The sequence below is a fragment of the Molossus molossus genome, unplaced genomic scaffold, assembly GCF_014108415.1.
Source record: "Molossus molossus isolate mMolMol1 unplaced genomic scaffold, mMolMol1.p scaffold_m16_p_7, whole genome shotgun sequence".
Classification (NCBI taxonomy): Eukaryota; Metazoa; Chordata; class Mammalia; order Chiroptera; family Molossidae; genus Molossus; species Molossus molossus.
The window spans coordinates 51,739,285-51,762,566 of NW_023425401.1; the positions used below are offsets into that span (position 1 = coordinate 51,739,285).

The 23,282-nt window shown below is 33.3% G+C and overlaps 1 protein-coding gene across 1 annotated transcript in view; it reads right to left on the reverse strand.

The window, feature by feature from the left end:
- Positions 1 to 11,289, reverse strand: part of SEMA3D (semaphorin 3D) — a 155,337-nt gene extending 144,048 nt beyond the window's left edge. Inside the window, exon 1 of the mRNA XM_036247468.1 lies at positions 11,115 to 11,289. Coding sequence (XP_036103361.1) covers positions 11,115 to 11,265 — 151 coding nt within the window. The 5' untranslated portion in view covers positions 11,266 to 11,289. The remainder of the gene's footprint in view (positions 1 to 11,114) is intronic.
- Between the last annotated feature and the right edge of the window lie 11,993 nt (positions 11,290 to 23,282).

Sequence of the window (23,282 nt, forward strand, 5' to 3'; positions counted from 1 at the left end):
GTTAAATCTCATGTTAATTTTTATTTGTCATCTTTCATAACATATTAGCTGAATATGACATTACAGATCATCCCTTTTCCTTCACTTTTTAAATCTAATGTCCTATATACTACAACTCCTGGCTTCTCTCACATACCTGGTTATTTCTTTTCAGTTCACTTTCATGCTCATTCTTTCTTTCTTTAATTTCTTGTCTTGAGAGTATCCCAGAACTCAATCCTCTGAATTATTCCACATCTCCTGGTCATCGACAGAGTCTCAAAGATTTAAAAAGGTTTATAGGCTAGCCTGAATCCCTATACTGAGCCAATAACCCACACTATAGAAACTACTTTCTTCTCAAAGCAACTTTAACCCAGGGGAAAACAATTGACTCACCCACTGGAAATCCTCTTATGCTGCCCACTTAAGGGATTTTTTATTTAGTTGAGGGCTACAACCTGAAGCTCAATCAGAGAACCAAAAGAAAAAAACAATTTTTTAAAAAGGAAGACAGTTTACATGAATCATGGGACAATATAAAATGTAACAACATCTGCATCATAAGAGTGCCAGAAGAAGGGGAAAATGAGCAAGAGTTAGAGAATATATTTCAAGAAATAGTGGCAGCAAACTTACCTAACTTGGTGAAGAAAAAAAACATATAAGCTGAGTAAGCACATAGAACCCCAAGTAAGAAGAACCCAAAGAGGCCTACACCAAGATATATCATAATTAAAAAGTCAAAAATTAAAGACAAAGAGGGAGCCCCAATTAGGCTATCAGCTGATTTCTCAAAAGAAACACTAAAGACCAGAAGGCAATGACATGAAGTATTTAAGATCAAGAAAAACAAGGATCTAAATTCCAGACTGATCTATCCAGCAAGTCTATCATTCAAAATAAAAGTGAAATAAAGAGCTTCCCAGATGAAAAAAAGCAAAGGGAATATATTAGCACCAAACTAGTACTGCAAGAAATGTTAAAAGGCCTGCTGTAATAAGCAGAAAAAATAAAGACAGAAATAATAAATTAAAATAGCAATAAATAAGTATAGATCAATAATAACCTTAAATGTAAATGGATTAAATCATCCAATCAAAATACTCAGTAGCTGAATGGATAAGAAAGCATGACTCCTATATCTGTTGTTCATAAGAGACACATCTCACAACAAAAGACTCACACAGGTTGAAAGTGAAAAGATGAAAAAAAATTTTCCAAGCAAATGGAAATGAAAGAAAGCTGGGGTAAAATTATTCATATCTGATAAAATAGACTTCAAAATGAAGGTATAACTAGAGACAAAGAAGGCCACTACAAAATATTGAAAGGATCTATCCAACAGGAGGATAAAACCTTGGTAAACATATATGAACCCAATATTGGAGCATCAAAATACATGTAAAAACTTCTGGAGGACTTTAAAGGAGTAATCAACAGCAATACAATCATAGCAGGGGATTTCGAAACCCCAATGACATCACTGGATAGATCCTCTACACAAAAATTTACAAAGAAACAGAGACTCTAAATGATGTACTGGATCAAATTAATTTAATAGATATTTACAAAGAATTACTCTCCAAAACTGCAGAATTCACATTCTTCTCAGGTGCACATGGGCTATTCTCAAAGATAGACCACATGTTAGGACACAAACTAAATCTCTACAAGTTCAAGAAGACTGAAATCATATTAAGCATCATTTCAGATCACAATGGCAGAAAACTATAAATTAATTACAATAAAACACTCAAACATCTAAACACATGGAGGGTAAATAGCATGTCATTAAACAATGAATGGATTACCAAGGAGATAAAGGAATAAATAAAACAGTTCCTGGAAACCAATGAAAAGGAACACACAACATTTGTGGGGTGCAGTGAAAGCAGTCTTGAGAGGGAAGTTCATAGCACTATAGGCCTACTTCAAGAAACAAGAAAAATTTCTAATAGACTGTCCCTACAGCTTAAAGAACTAGAAAGTAAACAAAAAGAAAAACCCAGATCAAGTAGAAGGAAAGAAAATAGTAAAGGTCAGAAGTGAAAATAAATGACATAGAGACTAAAGAAACAATTCAAAAGATCAATGAAACAAAGAGCTAGTTCTTTGAAAAGATAAACAAGATTGATGAACCTTTATCTAGACTCACCAAGAAACAAAGATAGAGAAACCAAATAAACAAAATCAGATGCAAAAGAGAAGTAACAACCTAGACCACAGAAATACTAACAATTGTTAAAAAATACTATGAACACTTCAGCCGGTGTAGCTTAGTGGTTAAGCATCGATCCATGCACCAAGAGGTCACCAGTTCAATTTCCAGTCAGGACACATGCCCAGGTTGTGGGCCTGATCCCCAATTGGGACATGCAGGAGGCAGCCAATCAATGTTCTCTTTCATCAATATTTCTATGTCTCTCTCCCTCTCGTTTCCTCTCTCTGTAAGATCAATAAAGGAAAAAAAAAAAAAAAAAACCCAATCAACTGTTTACAAACTTCAGAGGAGGAGGCGAGGGGGAGGGAGTAGATAAAACAAAGAACTTATGCATATAAGCATAACCATGGACATAAACAACAATGCTGGAGAGTGAAGGGGCAGGGGCAGGAACGGGAGGAAGGTGTCAATGGGGGAACAAGGAGAAACATCTGTAACAAAAATAAATTAATTAAATTTAAAAATACTATGAACAATTATACACCAACAAATTAGACAACCTAGGTGAAATGGAATTTCTAGAATCACACAGTCTCCCACAACTGAACTGGGAAGAGACAGATAACTTGAATAGACCAATAACAACTAAGAAAATTGAAGATGTAATCAATAAAATAAACTTCCAGCAAACAAAAGCCCAGGCCTGGATGGCTTCACAGGGGACTTTTACCAAACACTCAAAAAAGAACTAATTATTCTCAAATTATTTAAAACAAAAACAAACAAAAAAAAAACTCAAGAAGAGGGAAGATTTTTAAACTCTTTTTATGAGGCTAGCATAATCCTAATTCTAAAACCAGACCAAGATACTATAAAGAAAGAAAACTACAAACCAATATCCCTGATGAACATAGGTGCCAAAATCCTTAAGAAAATATTAGCAAATCGAATCTATCAATACATTAAAAAATTATTCATCATGACCAAGTAGGATTCATCCTAGGGATGTAAGGCTGGTACAATATTCACAAATCAATAAATGTGATACACCACATAAACAAAATGAAAGATAAAAATCATATGACCATAGCAACAGATGCTGAAAAAGCATTTGACAAAATCCAGCAGCCATTTCTGATAAAAACAGTCATCAAAGTGGGACTAGAAGGATAATATCTCAACATAAGAAAGGTCATATATGGAAAAACCTACAGCCAATATCATACTCGATGGTCAAAAACTAAAAGCATTTCCCTTAAGAACAGGAACAAGACAGGGATGCCCACTTTAACATAATACTGGAAGTCTTAGCCACAACAATTAGACAAGAAGGAAAAATAAAAGGGATCCAAATTGGAAAGGAGGAAGTGAAACTGTCATTATCCGCACATCACATGATATTGTAATCTACTAGAATTAATAAATGAAATTGGCAAAGTAGCAAGATACAAAATTAACATCCACAAATCAATGGCATTCTTATACACCAATAATGAACACTCAAAAAGGGAAACTAAAAAAGCAATATTTACCATTGCAACAACAGAAATACATAGGAACAAACTTAACCAGGAGGTAAAAGACCTGTTCTCAGAAAAAAGAAAAAGAGAAAGATATAAAAAAGTGGAAACATATACCATGTTCTTGGTTTGGAAATATTAAAACCATTAAAATCTCCATACTACCCAAAGCAATCTGCAGATTCAGATGACATGGAAGGACCTGGAGAGTATTATGCTAAGTGAAATAAGCCAATCAGAAAAATACAAATATCACATGATCTCACTTATTTGTGGAATATAATGAACAAAATAAGCTGATGAACAATAGACCAAGAGACCTGGAAGTAGGGTACAGACTGCCAAACCTCAGAGGAAAGGGAGGGTGAGGTGGGAACAGATAAACCAAAGAACTTACATGTATATATGCATAACAATCAGACACAGAGAACAATACTGTGAAGGGAGAAAAAGGTGAAACATCTGTAACAAAAATTAATTAATTAATTAATTAATTAATTAATTAATAAAAAGTAAATAAATGAATACAAAAAAGACAGCCAGCTCAGTCTAACATATTTACCATAATTTTACTGAATATTTTTTTTTCAAAATTAAAATGCCAATGTGATGTATTATTTCAATATAGCAACTTTTTTTTACTATACTAAACAACTTTTAAGAGCAAATTAAATTTAAAAAAATGTTTATAGGCTCTCTGCCAAATTCCTATCTTCAGTTGTCATCTCCCATAAACTGCAGAAGCTATAGACTCATAAGCCTTCTTGACATCTCCCTTAGATATCTCATAACCTTCTCAAATAAATGTGTCCACTTGATCTCCCCAAACCAACTTCTTTCACAGTCTTTGCCATCTCAATTAATAGTAACTTCACCCTTAAACTAAAAACAAACAAAAATACTGATGAGTCCGATTTTATATCTCTATCTCATTTCGTCAGCAAATACTGTTGGCTCTACCCTCATATCCTCTTCTTCTTCCTCCCCTGCAATCAGTCTGGTCCATAGAATGGATTATAACAATAGCCTCCACCTGATTCCTTATTTCCCTGATCTCTCCCTTTTAGTGTATGCACAACACAGAAACCAGAGCGAGTCTATAACGAGAGTCAGATCATGTCACCTCTGTGCTCAAAAATCTTCAATAAAATCCCATAACACTCAGATGAAAAATCAGTGTTTTAACAATGGCAACAGTGGAAGGAATAATCTTAGTACCTTCTATTAACTCTTTAATATAATCAATCTTCTTTCAGCCATGCCACTGTGGTTTAGCCATGGTGCCTTCTCTAGGAGCCCTGAACATGCCAGAAACCTTTTTTTTTTTTTTTTTTTTTACCTCAGGGCCTTCGCATTTGCTGTTCCTTTAGTCAAAAACAATATTTATTTCCCACTTATCTACATGACTTTCAACTGTTCTTTACATATTTGTGGGAACATCACTGTCTTACATCACTGTCTTAGTGAACTCTTCCCTGACTACTAAACCTCACCACTCTCTATTCTTCATTTATTTTTCTTTAGTAATGATCATCCTCTATCCTGCTCTATAATGTACTTATGTATGGTCTGCCTTCCATATCAGACTATAAACTACATAACTGGGAATATTGCCTCTTCTGTTTGCTAATATATCCCCTTATTGTCAGAACAATGCCAAAAACATAGTGAACATTCAGAAACTATTGTTATGAGCTGTTGACAGTTAAATAGCAAATTATCCTTGAACTCTTAAACCTATGAAGGCCCAACTACACAGTCTCAGTTTAGAGAAAATATATCTGGGTAAACAAGTGAGTCCATTCAAACATGGCACATCCACCAAAATTAAACTATCAGCGACTTGCTTTATTGCAAATATATATATGGGAATTCTTAATACAAGATTGATATGCTTCTTCACTGAGTTATTTAGGGGAACATTTTCACAACAAGCAATATTCTTTTCCCACTATTTAAAAAAAATGCCCAGTCCTGGCTGGTTTGGCTCAGCAGTTAGAGCGTCAGCACACAGACCGAAGAGTATTGTGTTCAATTCGTGGTCAAGGACATGTACCTCAGTTTCGGGTTCAATCCCCAATCCTGGTCAGGGTTGTGTGGGAAGCAACCAATCGATGTGTCTCTCTCACATCAATGTTTCTCTCTCTCTCTCCCTTCCTCCCTCCCTCCTACTTTATCTGAAAAAGTTCAGTGGAAAAATATTGTCAGGTGAGGATTAAAAAATAAATTAATAAATTAGCAAAGTAAAAATAAAAAATAAATGCCCAGAATACATATCTGAACTCATAAATTATCTTATGATTCATTTTAACCCATGCTAAGGGCTATGAACTACTCAAAGATACTACTTTAATCAAGGTCAATGATGACCTTTTTAACTATAAGAGCTTGTTAACAACCAGAAGTCCACAAGGTAAAAACTCTGAAATGTGTCTTTAATAAATTCACAATCTGTGGGTGGTACTTCACCTAGGAAAACTACTCTAGTAGAAACTGCTTAGGGAGTAAACAGAAGTAATTTTAATATATGTTGTAAACCCCCAAGAGAAAACTATATATTTTCAAACTTATTTACCTAGGAAAAACTTTGGCCTGAGAGCATCCGTTAACATCTAACATGATAATGACATTTCTCATAAAAATTAATCACTGACAACATATTAAATGCTTACTCTGCCAAAGAATGTTTTAGGTGCTTTACATGTATCAACACATCTTCACAACAACCTTATTAGAATTAATTAATGCATTAATTAGTTCCTGGACCTGGTCACCTGTTGTTTTATACTCTTCAGAGCACATCCCACTACGTATTATAAATAATATTCATTTGTCTGTTTGCTGGTTGTCTGTCTCCCTATCTGGAACAGAAATTTTAAAAGGACAGTGACTTCTCTCTGATATAGGAGGACACTGCAAGGGACAGGAATTGCTCAATACATATTTGTAGAATGAATGAATATATGGTAACTACTAAGTGGATTAGTTTCAGTGTTGACTAGCTGATGCTTTGTAGGTTTACTGGGATTCTTTGAGATAACAAGATTTTGGAGGCAGGGGATGGGGGTGGGTTACTGAAATGGAATTGATATCTGAATGCTCATTATATCAGGCTCAAAAGGATGTAATTAGAAAACAAATTATATTAACTTGGGGTGGTGAATACACAGAACAATATACAGATGATATTATAGAATTGTATACCTGAAACCTATATAATTTTATTAACTAATGTAACCCCAATAAATTCAATAAAAAGCAGACTACATACACACCACACACACACACACACACACACATATATATGACAGATCTATATATCTATTATAAGCCATTCAAATATAAGTTAATACTAAAATCTAAAATAGTAAAAGAAAAAGAAAGCCTAAAAAGATATATTTTTTAAAAAAGGATAAAAGAAACTATATTGATATTAAGGAATGAATCTTTATACACTGGTTAACTTTCATTTTCTCTTCCTTTTTAAAGTTATTGTACATTTCCTCTTTAGCTATGTTACTTATCTCATCTTCCGGAGTTTTCCAAATAACATTATAGATACCAGTGGTTCTATGTATAAATATCCTTAACCTATATGAGTTCCTTTCCAATGACTGTGAGATAGAAAATGTTTATACTATTACAATATTGAAGTAGGTTATTGCTCACAAATTATTTTTACTTCATTTGTATCATAAACTGTACAAATCACTGTGAGAAACCCACCTTGTAGAAATATTAATATATGTTCATATATGTATATATATTATAACACAAAATCCAGAAATGTAGAACATCCTGACTCAAGGTCTCTTATTTATTATTCAAGAAACAGATTTAGCATGAATAAATGTGCAAGAATTCAAAATATGCAACTGAATAGAAATCTCTTTATACGACAGTGGGACCAAACAAGCTCCTGTGGATTTACAGGTTTAAAGCTAAGTCTTTATCAAAAAGCATTCTTTGGATAAAATGGTTATTACATTTCTGTTGGCCTTTAAGAAATCCCTCAAAATAATCTTCCAGCTGTTTGAAAGAGCCAACTCTAATGATCCAGCTACGTTTCTGATCAGCACCTAAAGAAGTGTGAATTATGGAAAATGAAGAAGACAAAGCTGATTTTTTTGCCTATAAAAATTAGTTACTTTTGAAGCCCATCTTAATTTTTAAATTTTGGCTGATTTTTCTAATCTCACATTCTGCCAGTGTTTTAGTGCCCAAGTATGAATTTTTACACTCTCTCAAAACTATCTAAGCAATGGGTGGTACTAGTCAATCTCAATTCATTGGTCAGAATCATAAGAGAAAGAAAGATAGAACATGATAAGGGAGAGTTGCAATTATCTTATAAGTAGAAAGCAGTCTATAAGCCATTTTTCTCACCATAACCCTAAATTAGCAGTAATTTTTATGTCATAACTTTGTACATTCAGGAATAGTCCAATTTTAAAAAGCAGTATGTCAGGATTTAAACTTCTTTCCTTCTAACCTCTCAGATATGGTACAGTAGAGGTAGAGAGGAAAACTGTTGAAAATTTTAAAAGTGGATGGGAAATGTAGACTTCATAGTGCTGAACTGATGGTTTCCAAAGAGGGGACCCAGGTGTTCTTTAAAGTGGAAAGAGAAGTAAGAGTGCCAGTAATTCTCCTAGCCAAGATGACTACTCTATTACTAGCATACAATCTGGAAATGAATGGCTAATAGCAGCCACGGGGGAGCCAGCTGGAGTGTTCCTGTGCTTGTGTGCCACTGTTGAGATTTCTATAATTCCCACTCTGCATTCAATCTTTCCTGTATAGTGGCCTTTGATGTGTAGATAACTTCATGTAGATCAAAACCTAAAAGATACATTTCGGAAGTATGCTGAATATAAGAAACATATCACAAGAATGGTTCTCATACCAGATCTCCTTTTATATAAGCACCAGGTGCTAAGAGGCATGAGAATCTATAAGAGATAAAACAAGACTTTAAATTCTTATAAGGTTGATTCCAAGTCCAAAAACATGTATTAATACAGAAAAACCATCTAACTAGGGGAAAACTTAATGTTTTTCTATTTTTCATAATTGATTTGTCATTTATTAATTTTTTTTTACATTTATCTTCTGATAGAATGGAAGGGAGAGAGGGAGAGAGAGAGAAACATTGATGTGAGAGAGACACATTGATTGGTTGCCACCTGCATGATCCCAACCGGGGCCAGTGACAACTGCAACTGAGATATATTCCCTTGGCCTGAATTGAACCTGGGATTCTTTGGTTGGTGGGCTGACCAACTGTTTGGCTCTAACCACTAACTAAACCAGCCAGGACTGTTATTTTTTAATGATCAGCTTAGTGCATTTGAGTAATCACTTATATGAAAATTTGATTATGTATACCAATTATCACAATGACAATCTACTTATCTTTTTATTTATTTATTTTTCTTTATTGATCTTAGAGAGAAAGAGGAAAGGAGAGGGAGAGAGAGATAGAAATAGCGATGAGAGAGAACATAGACTGGCCTCCTCCTGCATGCCCCCCATGGGGGATCAGACCAACAACCTGGGCATGTGCCCTGAATGGGAATCAAACCATGACCTCTTGGTGCATGGGTTGATGCTCAACCACTGAGCCACACCAGCTGGGTATTTATCTTTTTTTCATAAATTTATCAAAGGGTATAAAAATCCAAAATCTGTAAATCTATTTTGGCCATCCAATGATTTTCTTCTCTTTTTTTGGCGATCCAGTAATCTTAAATAGAACATGTGGTCTTCCTCAACTCCATTCAAGTTTAACAAAGAAAACTCATATAATCATCATGATGCTTCTGTAAACTTTATAAAGTTCACTCATGTAGGTAAGTGCCTCAGGGAAGCACTAGTTATGTCTAAGGTCTGAGAAATAGGATTAGGCATCGAGGTTCTATGCAGAATGGGTTTAACTCAGGAGCTGAACCATGAACTAACTAATTTGAGACCTTGGCAAATTTCTCAGCACCTGAGTAACCTCATACAGAGAAAGGGAATGATAATAATTCCCATCTCACAGGGTGGGGATAAGGATGAAATGACATAATTCACACACAATCCTTATACCACTGCTTTGTTCCTAAAAAAAACACAATTACTGATTATTAACTACTGTTAAAGTTTCTTTGAAAGTCTGATTTATTTTACATAGTTCACCTTGTCAGTGCAATGTTCTTGCATGATTCATTATATTATAGAATCAGATATGTCCTTTTTTCCTTTATTATCTTTATTTTCAAACTTTTTATATATTTTTATTGTTTAGTTTTAATATTTGTTTTCTGTTTCTTTCTTAAGATAATTTTAAATATAGGCAAATAAACAAACCTGACATATGTACTATGAAAGGCTTGAAAGATCCATGTACTTGTGTGATTGACATGCTTATCAGGATGGAGAACGTCTCAATAATCCATACAAGTTTCCTCTCTCATCCATTCACAGTCAATCCTCCCCTTGACCAAAAAAAGTTCTGATTTTTTAAAACCATAGATTAGTTTTATCTGTTCTAGAAATTCAATAAGACTATAAAAACTCAAATACAGTATGTTACCAACATATACAAATGTGTAATGGGTATAATATGCTAATCCCACTTATATTTATATTTGACATCAAATTAGCTTTTATTATTGATATTTAATTTAAGCTGACAATAAGTTGTCTTAAAAATCATCAGTATAATTATTTACCTGCCAATTTCAGAAAAGAGTCTACATTCCTCTCATTATTTAAGGTATTAAAGAAGCCAAGAGTATATCATGGAAAACAATAAATAAATCTTTGAGCATAACACTTGGCACCTCTGTCTTCTCTCATATATGTATACATACATATATGTATTATACATACATATACACAAGATGATTAAATATAACATGCAAACTTTACTTTTATGTTCATTTAAATATTAAAAACAATTAGCATAGCAGATTTCATTTCTAAAATAGTTCTTTATCCTTTTATGCCTTTGATACTGCAGTTTTTAAATAATAAAATAGTATACACCTGAGATGTTAAAGGTATTTTAGTGTATTAATATTTTTAAGACATTTTACTGTTTAATAAAAAATCCCTTATAGGCATAAACTATTTAGAGGCAACTATATAAAATAATGCATTTTTTGTGTGTTTTTAGGAATTGATTTGTTTTAATGCAAAACTGATTACAATTTTCAGACCAAAAGTTCCTAATTATACTCCTAAGTAGTTGATCATTGTAAATAATGGAATGAAAACTCTATGTACATAAACAGTTTGGACATCTAATTTCCTCACAAAAGTAAAAAATAATTGGCCTTTGTGTTCTATAATATATTTACTAATTGATGCCAATACTATAAACATGTCAGTGAAGTCAGCATGCATTGCTAAATAAAAGAAATACAGTAATCAAAAAGACAATTTGAAAACATTTACACATTTACCTTTGTAGGTTAGCTTGAGTCGTGGAATATTTTGCTTAGAAGTTCCAATGACTGGAAGAAACAGCGTGGTCACACTTAGCATCACCGAGGCATGAAAAAGGTAAAAATAGTAGCTTTTGGACTTTGGTCTCTCATCTTTATTAGCATTCATGATGAAAACAATGTTCTCTTTGAAACGGTGGAAACAATCTAAAAATAAGAAAAGAACTATTAGTATAGCAGTGTTAGATTTTCCAAGACTTATTAAATTATAAATGTAGGAATGTATAAAGACTTTTTAAAATCACTGCTCCTTCTCTCTTGTTTTGCTCTTACAAATTGTTGCAAGGGAAATGAATCAGAAATGAGTAATAAAATTCAGGTCTGGCTATACTCAGTTGTGGAAATGAGTGCATAACTTAAAATTAACCATTTATGTTCATTAGCATTGCTTTTTCTACCAAAGTTTTTAATGCAAATGTTGAAGAAACCAATTCTTGCTGTAACTTGAATTCTTTGATCAGATAAAAACACCAGTAGAAGCCTCCTCTTTCCCATATCATCCTTAAAGGAAAAGATCCCCAAGGAAAAACAAATAAAAGCTGTCGATTTGAGGGAATTCTTTTGTTTCTGACTTAAAAGATATTTAAATAGTCTACCTAAAAATTGGGGAAATGGACATGATCAGGTCAGGGCCACCAGTACAACTTTGGGCCTGAGACAATGTAATCTTAGTTGCCCTCTACACTATTCTACACAGGACAGCACTGAATAGAGAAACAAACTGTAGCCCTGACCAGTTTGGCTCAGCAGTAGAGCATTGGCCCCGAGGACCAATGAAGCTCGAGTCCGATTTCAGCCAAAGACATGTACCTCGGTTGTGGTTTGTCCCTGGCCCTGGTCAGGGTCATGCGGGGAAAAAACAGTCAATGTGTCCCTCTGACATCAATGTTTCTCTCTCTCTCCCTTTCTCTCCCTCCCATTTTCTCCCTCCTACTCTATCTGAAGATAAATAGAGAAATATCTTTGGGTGAGGATTAAAACAAAAAGAAGAAAAACAAACTGTAAACAAAGGTTTATAAGAGGAAGGAGGTGGCTGGCTATTAACTAGATTGTCATAAAGAAGCTGCCTTAGTTGTCTTCATCAAGATATGGAATAAATCAAAACTCACATATTTAAAACTAATTCTAATAATTACAAATAACATTCATTGAGCATTTATATATACTAGTTTTTAAAAATATGTTTTTATAGATATTTTAGAGAGAAAGAAAGGGAGTGAGAGATAGAAACATCGATGTGAGAAACATCGATTGGCTGCCTCTTGCACTCCACTTGCTGGGGATCAAGCCGTCAACCCTGGGCATGTGCCCTGACCGGGAATTGAACCCAGGTCTCTCAGTCCATGAGACGACGCTCAATCCACTAAGCCACGCAGGCCAGGCACTAGATAGTTTTTTTTAAGTGATTTACATAAATTAAATGCATTAATGCTATTAAATTAATTAAAGAAGAAGGCCATGAGACTGATGTGACTCTAATGCCCTAATGGTCTACCTAAGCAAACTGAAATCCAAGCCTATGAATGACTCCAGGTTATGAACTCAAAACACGTAAGACAACCAATCACAAACAGCCAACTAAGTTTTAAGCTACAACCAATCAACTAATTTCCTTTCTTTGCTTCTACACTTTCTGTATATAAGCCTTTTCCCTGACTCCTGATGGTGGAGAGCTCCTAACCATTTCCTATTTGGTGCTGTCCAATTCAAATGGATTTTTGCTCAAATAAACTTTAAAAATTTTAATAAGCCTCCTTTTATTTTATATTTTTGTCAATGCCAATGACAGCCAAAAAACATAGGTAATTATTTCACAGATGCGAAACCAAGGTATGAGTTAACTAGTTCTCTCAAAGTCACATGGCAAGTAAGAGATAGATTAAAACATTTGTTCTGTTCGTCAGCTAGAGTCAGCTTTCTAAACCCCTAAGTCTTTGGTGCTTTTCATTCTGCCAGAATTAAGTGATCTTCAACTCTTGATGCAGTCTTTCAGCTTCTCTTTCTTACTCACAGACAACTGCTGTCTTTCTAAGGAATAGCCCACAGAAGGGACCTGGCTATTCTTACTTCCAGAGAGCTTTTCAGTGGTACCTGCTTCAACTCTTGTCCCAATAACGTCTGTACTTTTTTGGTGATAGCTTTAGCCATATAAAAGAATTATACTTTAAGTAATTATTTGATATCAAAATAAATTTTATATCAAAATAAATTATTTGATATCAAAATAAATATTTTATGTCTATATAGTTTTGCTTTAAAAGAAGTTCAAATAAGTGATTTTTTCTTTAGCAAATCGACGCTTTACTAAAATGCCTCCTAGACTTCGTATATCAAGATTCCATTTACCTTAACTCTTCAAAGTTGAGATCAATCTGGGAAGGTGAAATAAATTAAGGTTTAAAGATGTATAAATTTATTTGTACAGTACAAACATTTTAAAGATAAACCACAAATTTTATGTTTTTCGTAAAATGTTGAACATGAATTAATAAATTACATTTTTCTGTTACTTTAATTACCTTCAAAGATACCTTATAGGAAGTACCAAACTATTGTCTTGTATGTATTTAATTCTTTATTATTATAAATACAAATAATCAAGTTGATTTAGATATTCTTTTAAGAATATTATACTAAACACGCCAATATCACATTTTTTATTCACATTTACATGACGTTTCCTGATGGTTTCATCTAATTAGATGTAATTAGAGAAAAAACAGGAATGCACTTCTGACCAAAGAGATCTATATCAGCAGTGCTTTATGAAAATTTGTTTTTGAAATAATACTTAGTTTAATATAAAACACTAATACAGTCTTTATTTACATAACATTGAAAACAAACTCTCAAAAAAATAAAGAATGATATTATTTTAAAGCTAATAGGACAACATGTTTATGCTATTGCCACAAAGCAGAGTCACTTTATCTGGTCTACAGAAAAATTATCAGGATTAATTTTAAATTGTGTGTTTTTGAATTAAGACATTTACATAGTAAAATATATGCATTCTTTGACTTCCAGATTTTCCTTAAAAACATACTTATTGTATGCAAATAAGAAGATAGATAGATAAATAGACAGATAGATAGATGATAGATAGATAGATAGATAAATGATAAACTTAACTGTCATTAAAACCATAACTAAACCCCAAATATTCATAAATCTAAGATTCTTTTCTGAAGAGTGGTTGATGATATACAAATAATTAAAGTACCATGAAATAATTTCTATAATTGAGGTATTTATGGAATGTTAGGGAAGACAGCTCAAAGGAGTATCACATAGTTTAAGCAACACAAGAACAGTTTCATGGAGGACAAATAAAAAAGAATGGAAAGCAAAAATAGTTTAAGAAAATAGTGAAACTTACTTAAGGTTTCCTGAAAAGCCAGAAGCATAATAGGCTTGGTTACATTGCTGAGGAGAAGGCAGAGATCATAGCATAATCCAGTAGGGTGGAAAAGAGAGGACACCAAAGAGGCACTTGACTAAACTCTTAAACGTGTCTCATGCCTGTCATGGTACCTAATATATTACGATGAAAACTAAGCTGTTCCTCCACACTGCCTTTGATATTAGGTCACGTGTGCTGCTTCTGTTCGTATCCATCAGGTTTCTCTAATCCCCTTTGCTTGTTCCTTTACTTTTTCCTATATCCACATTTTAGCAGAACATAGGTATCTGACTGCTGCAGACCCACAGTATTGACATGCAAACATGTGTTCTTCCACCTAGCCATACCCTATGAAAAAAAGTGAAAGTTAAATTGAATGTAGAGATTAAGAATATATTAAATTTCTCATTAGTCTTAGTTTTTCTGAGTCTCTGGACATGTGAAATACTACTTTTTTTCATGACATGCAACAATGCATGTAATGTGAATGTATGTTTATGCACAGAGGCAAAAGAGAGGAAATTTTCCATGTGTGCATTTTATTAGCAATAATGACTTCAGTACAGGACATTTCCTGGGAATTAATGACCAGTTGGGGTTAATGGCCCTTGGCTATGTATTGAGATATCTACTCCTCCAACTGGTCATTAATCGCTATGACATGCCCTGTGCCTCCAACACTATAAGTTAAGAAGATTGATGTTTTGGTTTTCAATGAACAGTAGTCATACTGTTCCTTGTAACCCAACTCATTAATATTGTTAAATAAGTTAAAAATCAAAGCACTGCTTTGCTTGCTACTATGACATTCTGGTAAGTACCTACACGTGCTGAAACATATGCTGAGGGTGAGGGACAAAATAAAACACAAATCCTGAACCTGCTGGAACTTTTTATTTGACTTTAAATACTTTTCTACTATAAAACAGTCACTCTCTAAAATCTGCTGCTCCCGATTCTTTGTTTTTCTTCCCAACAATCTTTTGAATTCAATAGTTTATCTTTTAATCAAAATAATTTATGGGTTAAATGTATTGCCAACAACCTCTCCACTGCTCTATTGATATTCTGCTATCTTCCAGGACATGTTTGTGGGTGTGTGTGTGCATTTTGGTATGCACACGTGTGTGTACTCTGCATCTGGGAGGAATTACAGGGAGAAGTAGGTGCGATTTAACCTCAAGTGGGTGGATTTAGTGAATTGCATAGGTTATACTGCATGCTACTGTCTGTAACAAGCTCGACCTGGAGCCAATTAACTGCATGTAATCTATTCCAGATGTTCACTGGGACAAACAGCACTCTTGGGGATCTTCAGATGTGGAGCCAATAGGGAGTGTTCTGATTATGAGAGATTTTTACACTGTTCCACTAAATCAGAGATCCAAATGCATAATCTAACACTCAAGAAGGCCTTGTACCATTTTCCAAAAGAATGCAGAAACCAGAACTTATTAGATGAATGGTAACTCATCAAAAATATTATTTGAGGAGTAAGGGATATACAATTTTATAAGTGAACTTCATTGATTTGCCTTATTTAGTTAGCTCCATTTGTTCTAAAAGTGATTAAGGCAAGATAATGTATCATTATGGTAAAAAAAAAAAAAAAAAAAAAAGTAGATTCTACACATAAGACAAGAATTAAAATACACATGAAAACCTAAACACTTTCTCAGGGCTCTGGGTGTGTGTGTGTGTGTGTGTGTGTGTGTGTGTATACATAGGTAGGTAGGGGAAGGGAGGAAAGTAATCTGTGTTTTTGTTACTGTTGTTGTTTTAATTTATAAAGCGCTGCTTGTTCCTCGTACCTTTATAGTGCACACAGGGTCACCTGATGGTTTTTTTAAACTCAGGAGACATGAGGAGCTATGACTACTCCCAAATTAAAAGTAGAAACTCATTTTGGCCTAACTGAAGCTCATACTTTTGAGTTATTATTTGATTAAATGGTTTTCCTGTAGGGTATACACAAGATTGAATTGTTAGTATCATTACTTCATGGCACAGATGTGGACAAGAAACCAAATGGAAATTACAGAAGAAACTTGAGAGCCAAAGAGACAATATAGGCAAACAAAAAGAAGTTTCATGTTAATGGAAGGCTATTTTATATTCCACAGATCAAATGCACTGATATCAAAGAAGAAGGCAAGTAGTATGTATAGAGATTCACCAGAATAGAGCTTGGAATGCCAGAAGTTTCATATACATTTATTTTATCTCATCCTTTCTAAATTTATTTGTGTGTTTTCTAATATACATAATATCCTGCTACATTATTATAGTCAGGGATACGCAATCACTACCCAAGTTTACAGTACTGTTACCAATGAGTAGAATTTATAGGGCAGTAACTTTTGGTTGAAAAATTTTAATTGTCCATCAATGGACTTCATTGTTTTCAGATGTCATGAATTCTTCATCAATTGATACATTCCCATAGAATCTGGAAGACCATCTGATTTTTCAGATATCATGTAGAAGACACTTATATTAATTAAATGTTAATCCACTTCCTAACATCCTTATGATAATAGCCAGTGATATTTCACTACATATCAAACTAAATATGAACATATCAGTAATCAGTAACTCTTTGTCAGTAAAGATAAAATATACTAGTTACATTTTTAATTGCAGTGGTTTACATTTCTAAAATACATTGAAAGTACATTGTTGTTTATATACTTTCTCAACAAAACACCATTGTTACATGTTGCTTGGGTTTGCATGCCTCATAGCTTTGTACTTATAGCCAGATGAAATTCTTCAGGATCTTACCCCTAATGAATCCATCTCAATAGAAAATAATATAATAGGGAGATTTCAGAACATACCTGTGCCACCTGTTAGATTTAATATTGTGGATTGCACTTTTCCCTGAACATTACAGTAACAAAACAATTCTTATGTTGTAAAGAGGTCCTAGAGGTCCTAAAGAAATCAGTCTCCAAGGTTCAAACTGCTCAAATAATTAGCACATTTAGATAAAAATAGGGAAACACTACTATAAATGATCTTATTACTAATCATCTTCCTTACCCTAAATATCATGTCAATTTGCTTCTCAATGCAGAGCACTGATAGTTACCAATCTGTAGGTCAGACAAAGCACCAACAGCACAATTAAAGTCGGTCTCTCCTGAAATTTAATTAATCTACAATTCAAAGATTTAAGATTTTCCTTTTCAAATTCTCACACTCTAGAGAGCATTTTAATCCATGTATCTTTTCATGACCAACATAATCTTATTCCTCACGCTTTGGTATTCCAATATGCTTTGTGAGAATTGTGGAATATTTATAGATATTTTATGGAAATATTTATTTAAATTATAGAAAAATTGTCAGATTTTAATATCTGTCTTTCATATGCAAAATATAAATGTGCATTATTTAAACTGGTTGTTTTGTTAAAGCCCAACATCCTCCACCTCAAATATTCTAATAAGTGCCCCCTACTGTTTAAAGAGTTTTATTTTATAATTAGATTATTGAATAAAGCAAATTAGAAATTACTGCAATTAAGAAGGTAAAACAAGTGTATTTTCTTGAAATAAAAAAATAAGAAATAACCATGTATTTATTGTGGAGAAGGTTCTCTCTTTAATTTGTTTTATTCTTTATATCTCTTAGGAATGTCATTATTATCAAATTGAGCATAGTTTGGGAAATATCACAACATTTTAACTTTCTTTCCTGAAATACACATTTAGTTATTAATTTAGACATTGAGTTATATGTCCAATAAAGGTTATTCACAGATTTTATAACATATATCAAACGTTTCTGCTAATGTGGGCATAAAATGGATTTAAAAAAATTTTTTTCTTTATTAATCTTTAGAGATAGAGGAAGGGAGAGAAAGAGAGAGATAGAAACATTGATGAGAGAGAACATCAGTTGGCCACCTCCTGCACGCCTGCCACTGGGGATCGGGCCCACAACCTGAGCATGTTCCCTGACCAGGAATCAAACTGGCGACGTCTTGGTTCATGGGTCGACGCTCAACCACTGAGCCACACCAGCCAGGCAGATTTAAAACCTTTTAAAAAACTGACTCTGCATTGACAAAATGTACAAAATAGTCTATATGCAAACTAACTTAGTGGCCCCATGGTTTCTGTATCAGCAGAAAGAACTGTGCGTTTGGAAACTTATCTTTCAAAGCAGCATGGACACTGTGTGATCATTAAAACCAGGGTCACAGTGCTTGCTTCAGCAGCACTAACACCAAGGTCGAAGAAACGCAGATATGCACAGAGATGAGCATGGCGCAGTCATAAGCATGACATGAATGGGCAGAGTTAAGAATTTCCTTTTATTTCCTGACCTGTGCGGTGGTCCTGTTTTTTACAATTTTCACTTGTAATTATATTTTCCAATTAAAAATATTTATTGAAAAGATTGTATATTAAAGGAAGGAAACAGATTTTTTAAATCACTTAATGCATACTTTACAGGACTATGAATCGGGGAATTCATCATTACCTCGAAAAAATATGTAGAGGTTATTAGTTGCCAATTTGTAAAACTGCTATCAACCTATTATACAAAACCACTGATGTATAGGAAATGGTATTTAAGTAAGTTCCTATAATAAATATAAACTATAACATGGGTCTGCACTTTATTTAATTTAGAATTTTAAGGTTGTAACTATTTAAACTAGTCAGTAATAAACTAATAAAACCATTTTAAGACATATGATATAGCAATTATAAGGATTCTCTTTTTAGAAACTTCTGACACTTTTAAACAAACAAACCAAGAAATCTAATAGAATCTCCTATCAACTCCAATATTTAACAGCAAACTTCTTAACCTAAAAAAAAAGCATATAGCAGGAAAAATACGACTTTGCACTTCATAGTCACAAAAATTCTCCAGAAATGCATGCACTTTTGAGATAAAAAAAAACAACAGTAAGTTATGCCCTGGCTGGTGTTGCTCAGTGGTTAAAGCTTCGGCTCGCACACCAAAGGCTCATGGGATCAAGTCCTAGCCAAGTGCATGTACCAGGGTTGCAGGTTTGATCCTTGTCCCAGTTGGGGCACATGTAGTAGGCAATCGATGTGAGACATCAATGTTTCTCTCTCTCTCTCTCTCCCTCCTTTCCTTTCACACTCTCTAAAAATCAAATACATGGAAAGTTAAATGACTCCTATGTTGCCTTATTTATTTATTTTTTTTAAGGTAAAAGATGTGCTAAACATATTAACACTAATTTGTTTCTTTCTTCACTATTTAATGAAACACTGAGGGAATTAAACATTTCTAACAAGGTAAGGCATTCCATCTGTATAGGAAAAAGAGTTTAAATAATTCACTTCATAAACATAACCCCATCTGAGATTAAAAATAGGCAGTGTGGCCGGCGGATTTGACTCAGTGATTGAGCATCAACCCATGTACCAAGAGGTCGATTCCCGGTCAGGGCACCTGCCCAGGTTGTGGGCCAAATCCCCACTGGGGGGCATGCAGGAGACGGCCAATCGATGTTCTCTCTCATCAATGTTTCTATTTCTCTCTCCTTCTCTTTTCCTCTTTCTCTAAAATCAATAAAGAAAAAAATAAAAATAGACAGTGTGTGAAAGGAACTTAGTGTCATATGTAGAATTGAGGAGCTCAGTCTTCATATCAAACTTGAACTTCATGATATTTGATACAACTCAGCTACTAAAAATTAAATAAATAAAAATATCAATATAATGTAATTAAATGTAATTAATGTTATTTCATTTATTTTAACGTACTGAATTCAACAACTGATAAATATGAACAAGGCAGGTTTTTCAACAAATAAAAAAAATGTCCAGCACTTTTAGCTTTAATCATTGTTTAATGATTGCAGTTTATATTTCTAGTGATAATGACACATAGTAATGGTTTTCATCTTGGTTCTTTTCCCATCCAAGTACTAACCAGGCCCGACCCTGTTAGCTTTCCGAGATTAGACGAGATGGGGCGCATTCAGGGTGGTATGCCCATAGACTCATCTTGGTTCTATTCTAAAACCCTACACCATACCCTGTACATACTAAGTAATCAAGAAGTATTACCCATTTTAAAATCATTGCATTCAATTTGTTCTAATTTTCTTTTAAAATTATTATTATATTATTATTTTTTTTTTATCCTCACCCGAGGACATTTTTCCATTTTTTGTTCAGATAGAGTGGGGGGTGCGGGGGAGAGGGAGAGAGAGAGAGAAACATCGACGTGAAAGGGACACATCGAGTGGCTGCCACCCGCACGAACAACCAGGGCCGGGGACAAACTGCAACCGAGGTACATGCCCTTAGCAGGAACCGAACCCGGGTCTCTCTGGACCACAGGCCTACGCTCTAACTGCTGAGCCAAACTGGCCAGGGCTCTTTTAAAATTATTTTAAGTACAAGAGCAAATTATGGTTTTAAAGACATTGAATAATGACCTGAACATATGCTTACAGTTTATAAGTCTTACAGAATAGATTCCAGGAAAATATTATATAACCTCCAAAAGTATGAACTCAAATGAAGAAAATAATGACAGAGATCACCCACACAAACAAGTGAACACGCAAGTAGGTAAACTCCATTTCAATGGCTTACGAGGAGATAATCAGTGATAATTTGATTACAGGTATGAAGGATGAGACATAAATGTATCTGGAGTTCTTCCAATGCTATTCATCTAAATTGAATCATGTAATTTTTCAAGAAAGGAAAAACAACTAGATAGCCAATACAATAATAAAGTCATGTAAACATTAAAATAAAAATATAATAAACATTGTTGAATATGTATAATACTTGACTTGAAGATTTTCACTTGTATTAAAAAGATGAAAGATCTAGGCTTCTCTTTGTGTCTTTTCCAGACAGGATACTAGCTTTAAAGGGGGCGCGGGGGGACAGGAATTTAAATAACCTTCTGGAATATGCAAAATTTAAAGATATAATATAGTCAATAATATATTCAAAGTATAGTAATAACTTTAAAAAAATAAATAAAAATAAAAACATAAAATGTATTTATGAAAAAAAATAAAAATCATAAAAAAAGAAAAAAGCAAAGTATAGTAATAACTTATGTCTATAATTTAATATATTCTTTGTATTGAAAATTAGTTATATATACTTTTTAAATAAAAAAATTTCAATTACAGTTTATATTTAATATTATTTTGTATTTGTTTCAGGTGTACAGTACAATGGTTAGAAAATCATATATTTTACCAAGTTTTCTCCCTGATATTTCCCATACCACACTGGCAACTTAGATATTATTACAATATTGCTGACTATATTCCTGTGCTACACTTGACGTTCCCATGACTGTTTTGTAACCACCAATCTGTACTTCTCAATCCCTTCGCCTTTTTCACCCAGTCCTCCAAACCCCCTCCCTTATACATATATATATATATATATATAAGTTTTTATGCATCTAATCATCTATCTTATTTAATTTAGTGTATTTTTCATTCTCATCCCTTGACTTTATGTTTAAAATGAGCATAAAAGTTTTTCATCAAATCCTATTAAATTCTTTGTGTTTTACCTTCTTTAAACAAATTACTATGACCAATTATTATGGCAAGTAAGAAGTTTACATAGTTTAATAAGTTGCTGACATCCTTTGACATATCTATAGGATTATTTTAAGTTTTAAAATATTTTTATTGATTTTTAGAGAGAGAGGAAGGGAGAGGGAGAGAGAAAACATCGATGTTAGAGTGGAACATCCATCGGTTGCCCCCTGCACCTCCACCAGGGACTGAGCCCAAAACCCAGCTATGTGCCCTGACTGTGAATCAAACAGGCAACATTTTGGTGCACCGGACAATGGCCAACCAACTGAGCCATGCCGGCCAGGGCATATAGGATTATTTTAAATAGCTAATTGAAATGATTTTCCTGCATGAAAAAAAAAAATAATCATATTTAAAGGCAATTATATTTTATCCAAGATCAATTTTTACAAGTAATTTTACTTACATTAAAATTATCATTTTATTACTAAGTATATTGTGAAATTTGAATGAGCTTGTAAAACATGGGTGATCTAACTTTATTATTTATACCCTATGATTATATATCATAACAAAACAAAACTTTGATATATAGCAGGAACTCAAACATAATTTTTAATTTACTGGCTAAAATAATCCGGAAAACATGGAAGCAATACCTCCTGACTGAACGTAGGACAAAATTAGGTATTGTGTTAATATTCAATTAGGCTTAGGTAAGTTAAAAGAAAAACTAAAAACTTCCAATTACATTTTAAACCATTCCAGATCTGTAAACATGCCAAGAATTATTTATAATAAGTTTAAGAAATCTGTATTTATAGCATACCAAAGATTTGAGGTTGTCTTTCCCACAGATTCAAAGAGCTATTGTACCTCTTGGAACATCTTAATGTATCTGCTAGCCCTGAGATGGTCTATAAAGAACACATATCATACATTTTACAAATTCTTTCCATATTTAATAATTACTCAAATAACATTTGCATAAGAATTCAATGTTTGTATAACATCCCCTTTATTGTTCTCAAAATAACTATTTCAATTCATGTTATTCAGAAACAAATAAAACTAAAAAGAAATATGGCTCTTGTATAATAGCAAATAGCATTACTGTAAATTAATAAAATGTTATTTTATAATTCATACAAGTTTTAAACTTTCTTTATATATACACCATCATTAAGTGTGAATCTACAAC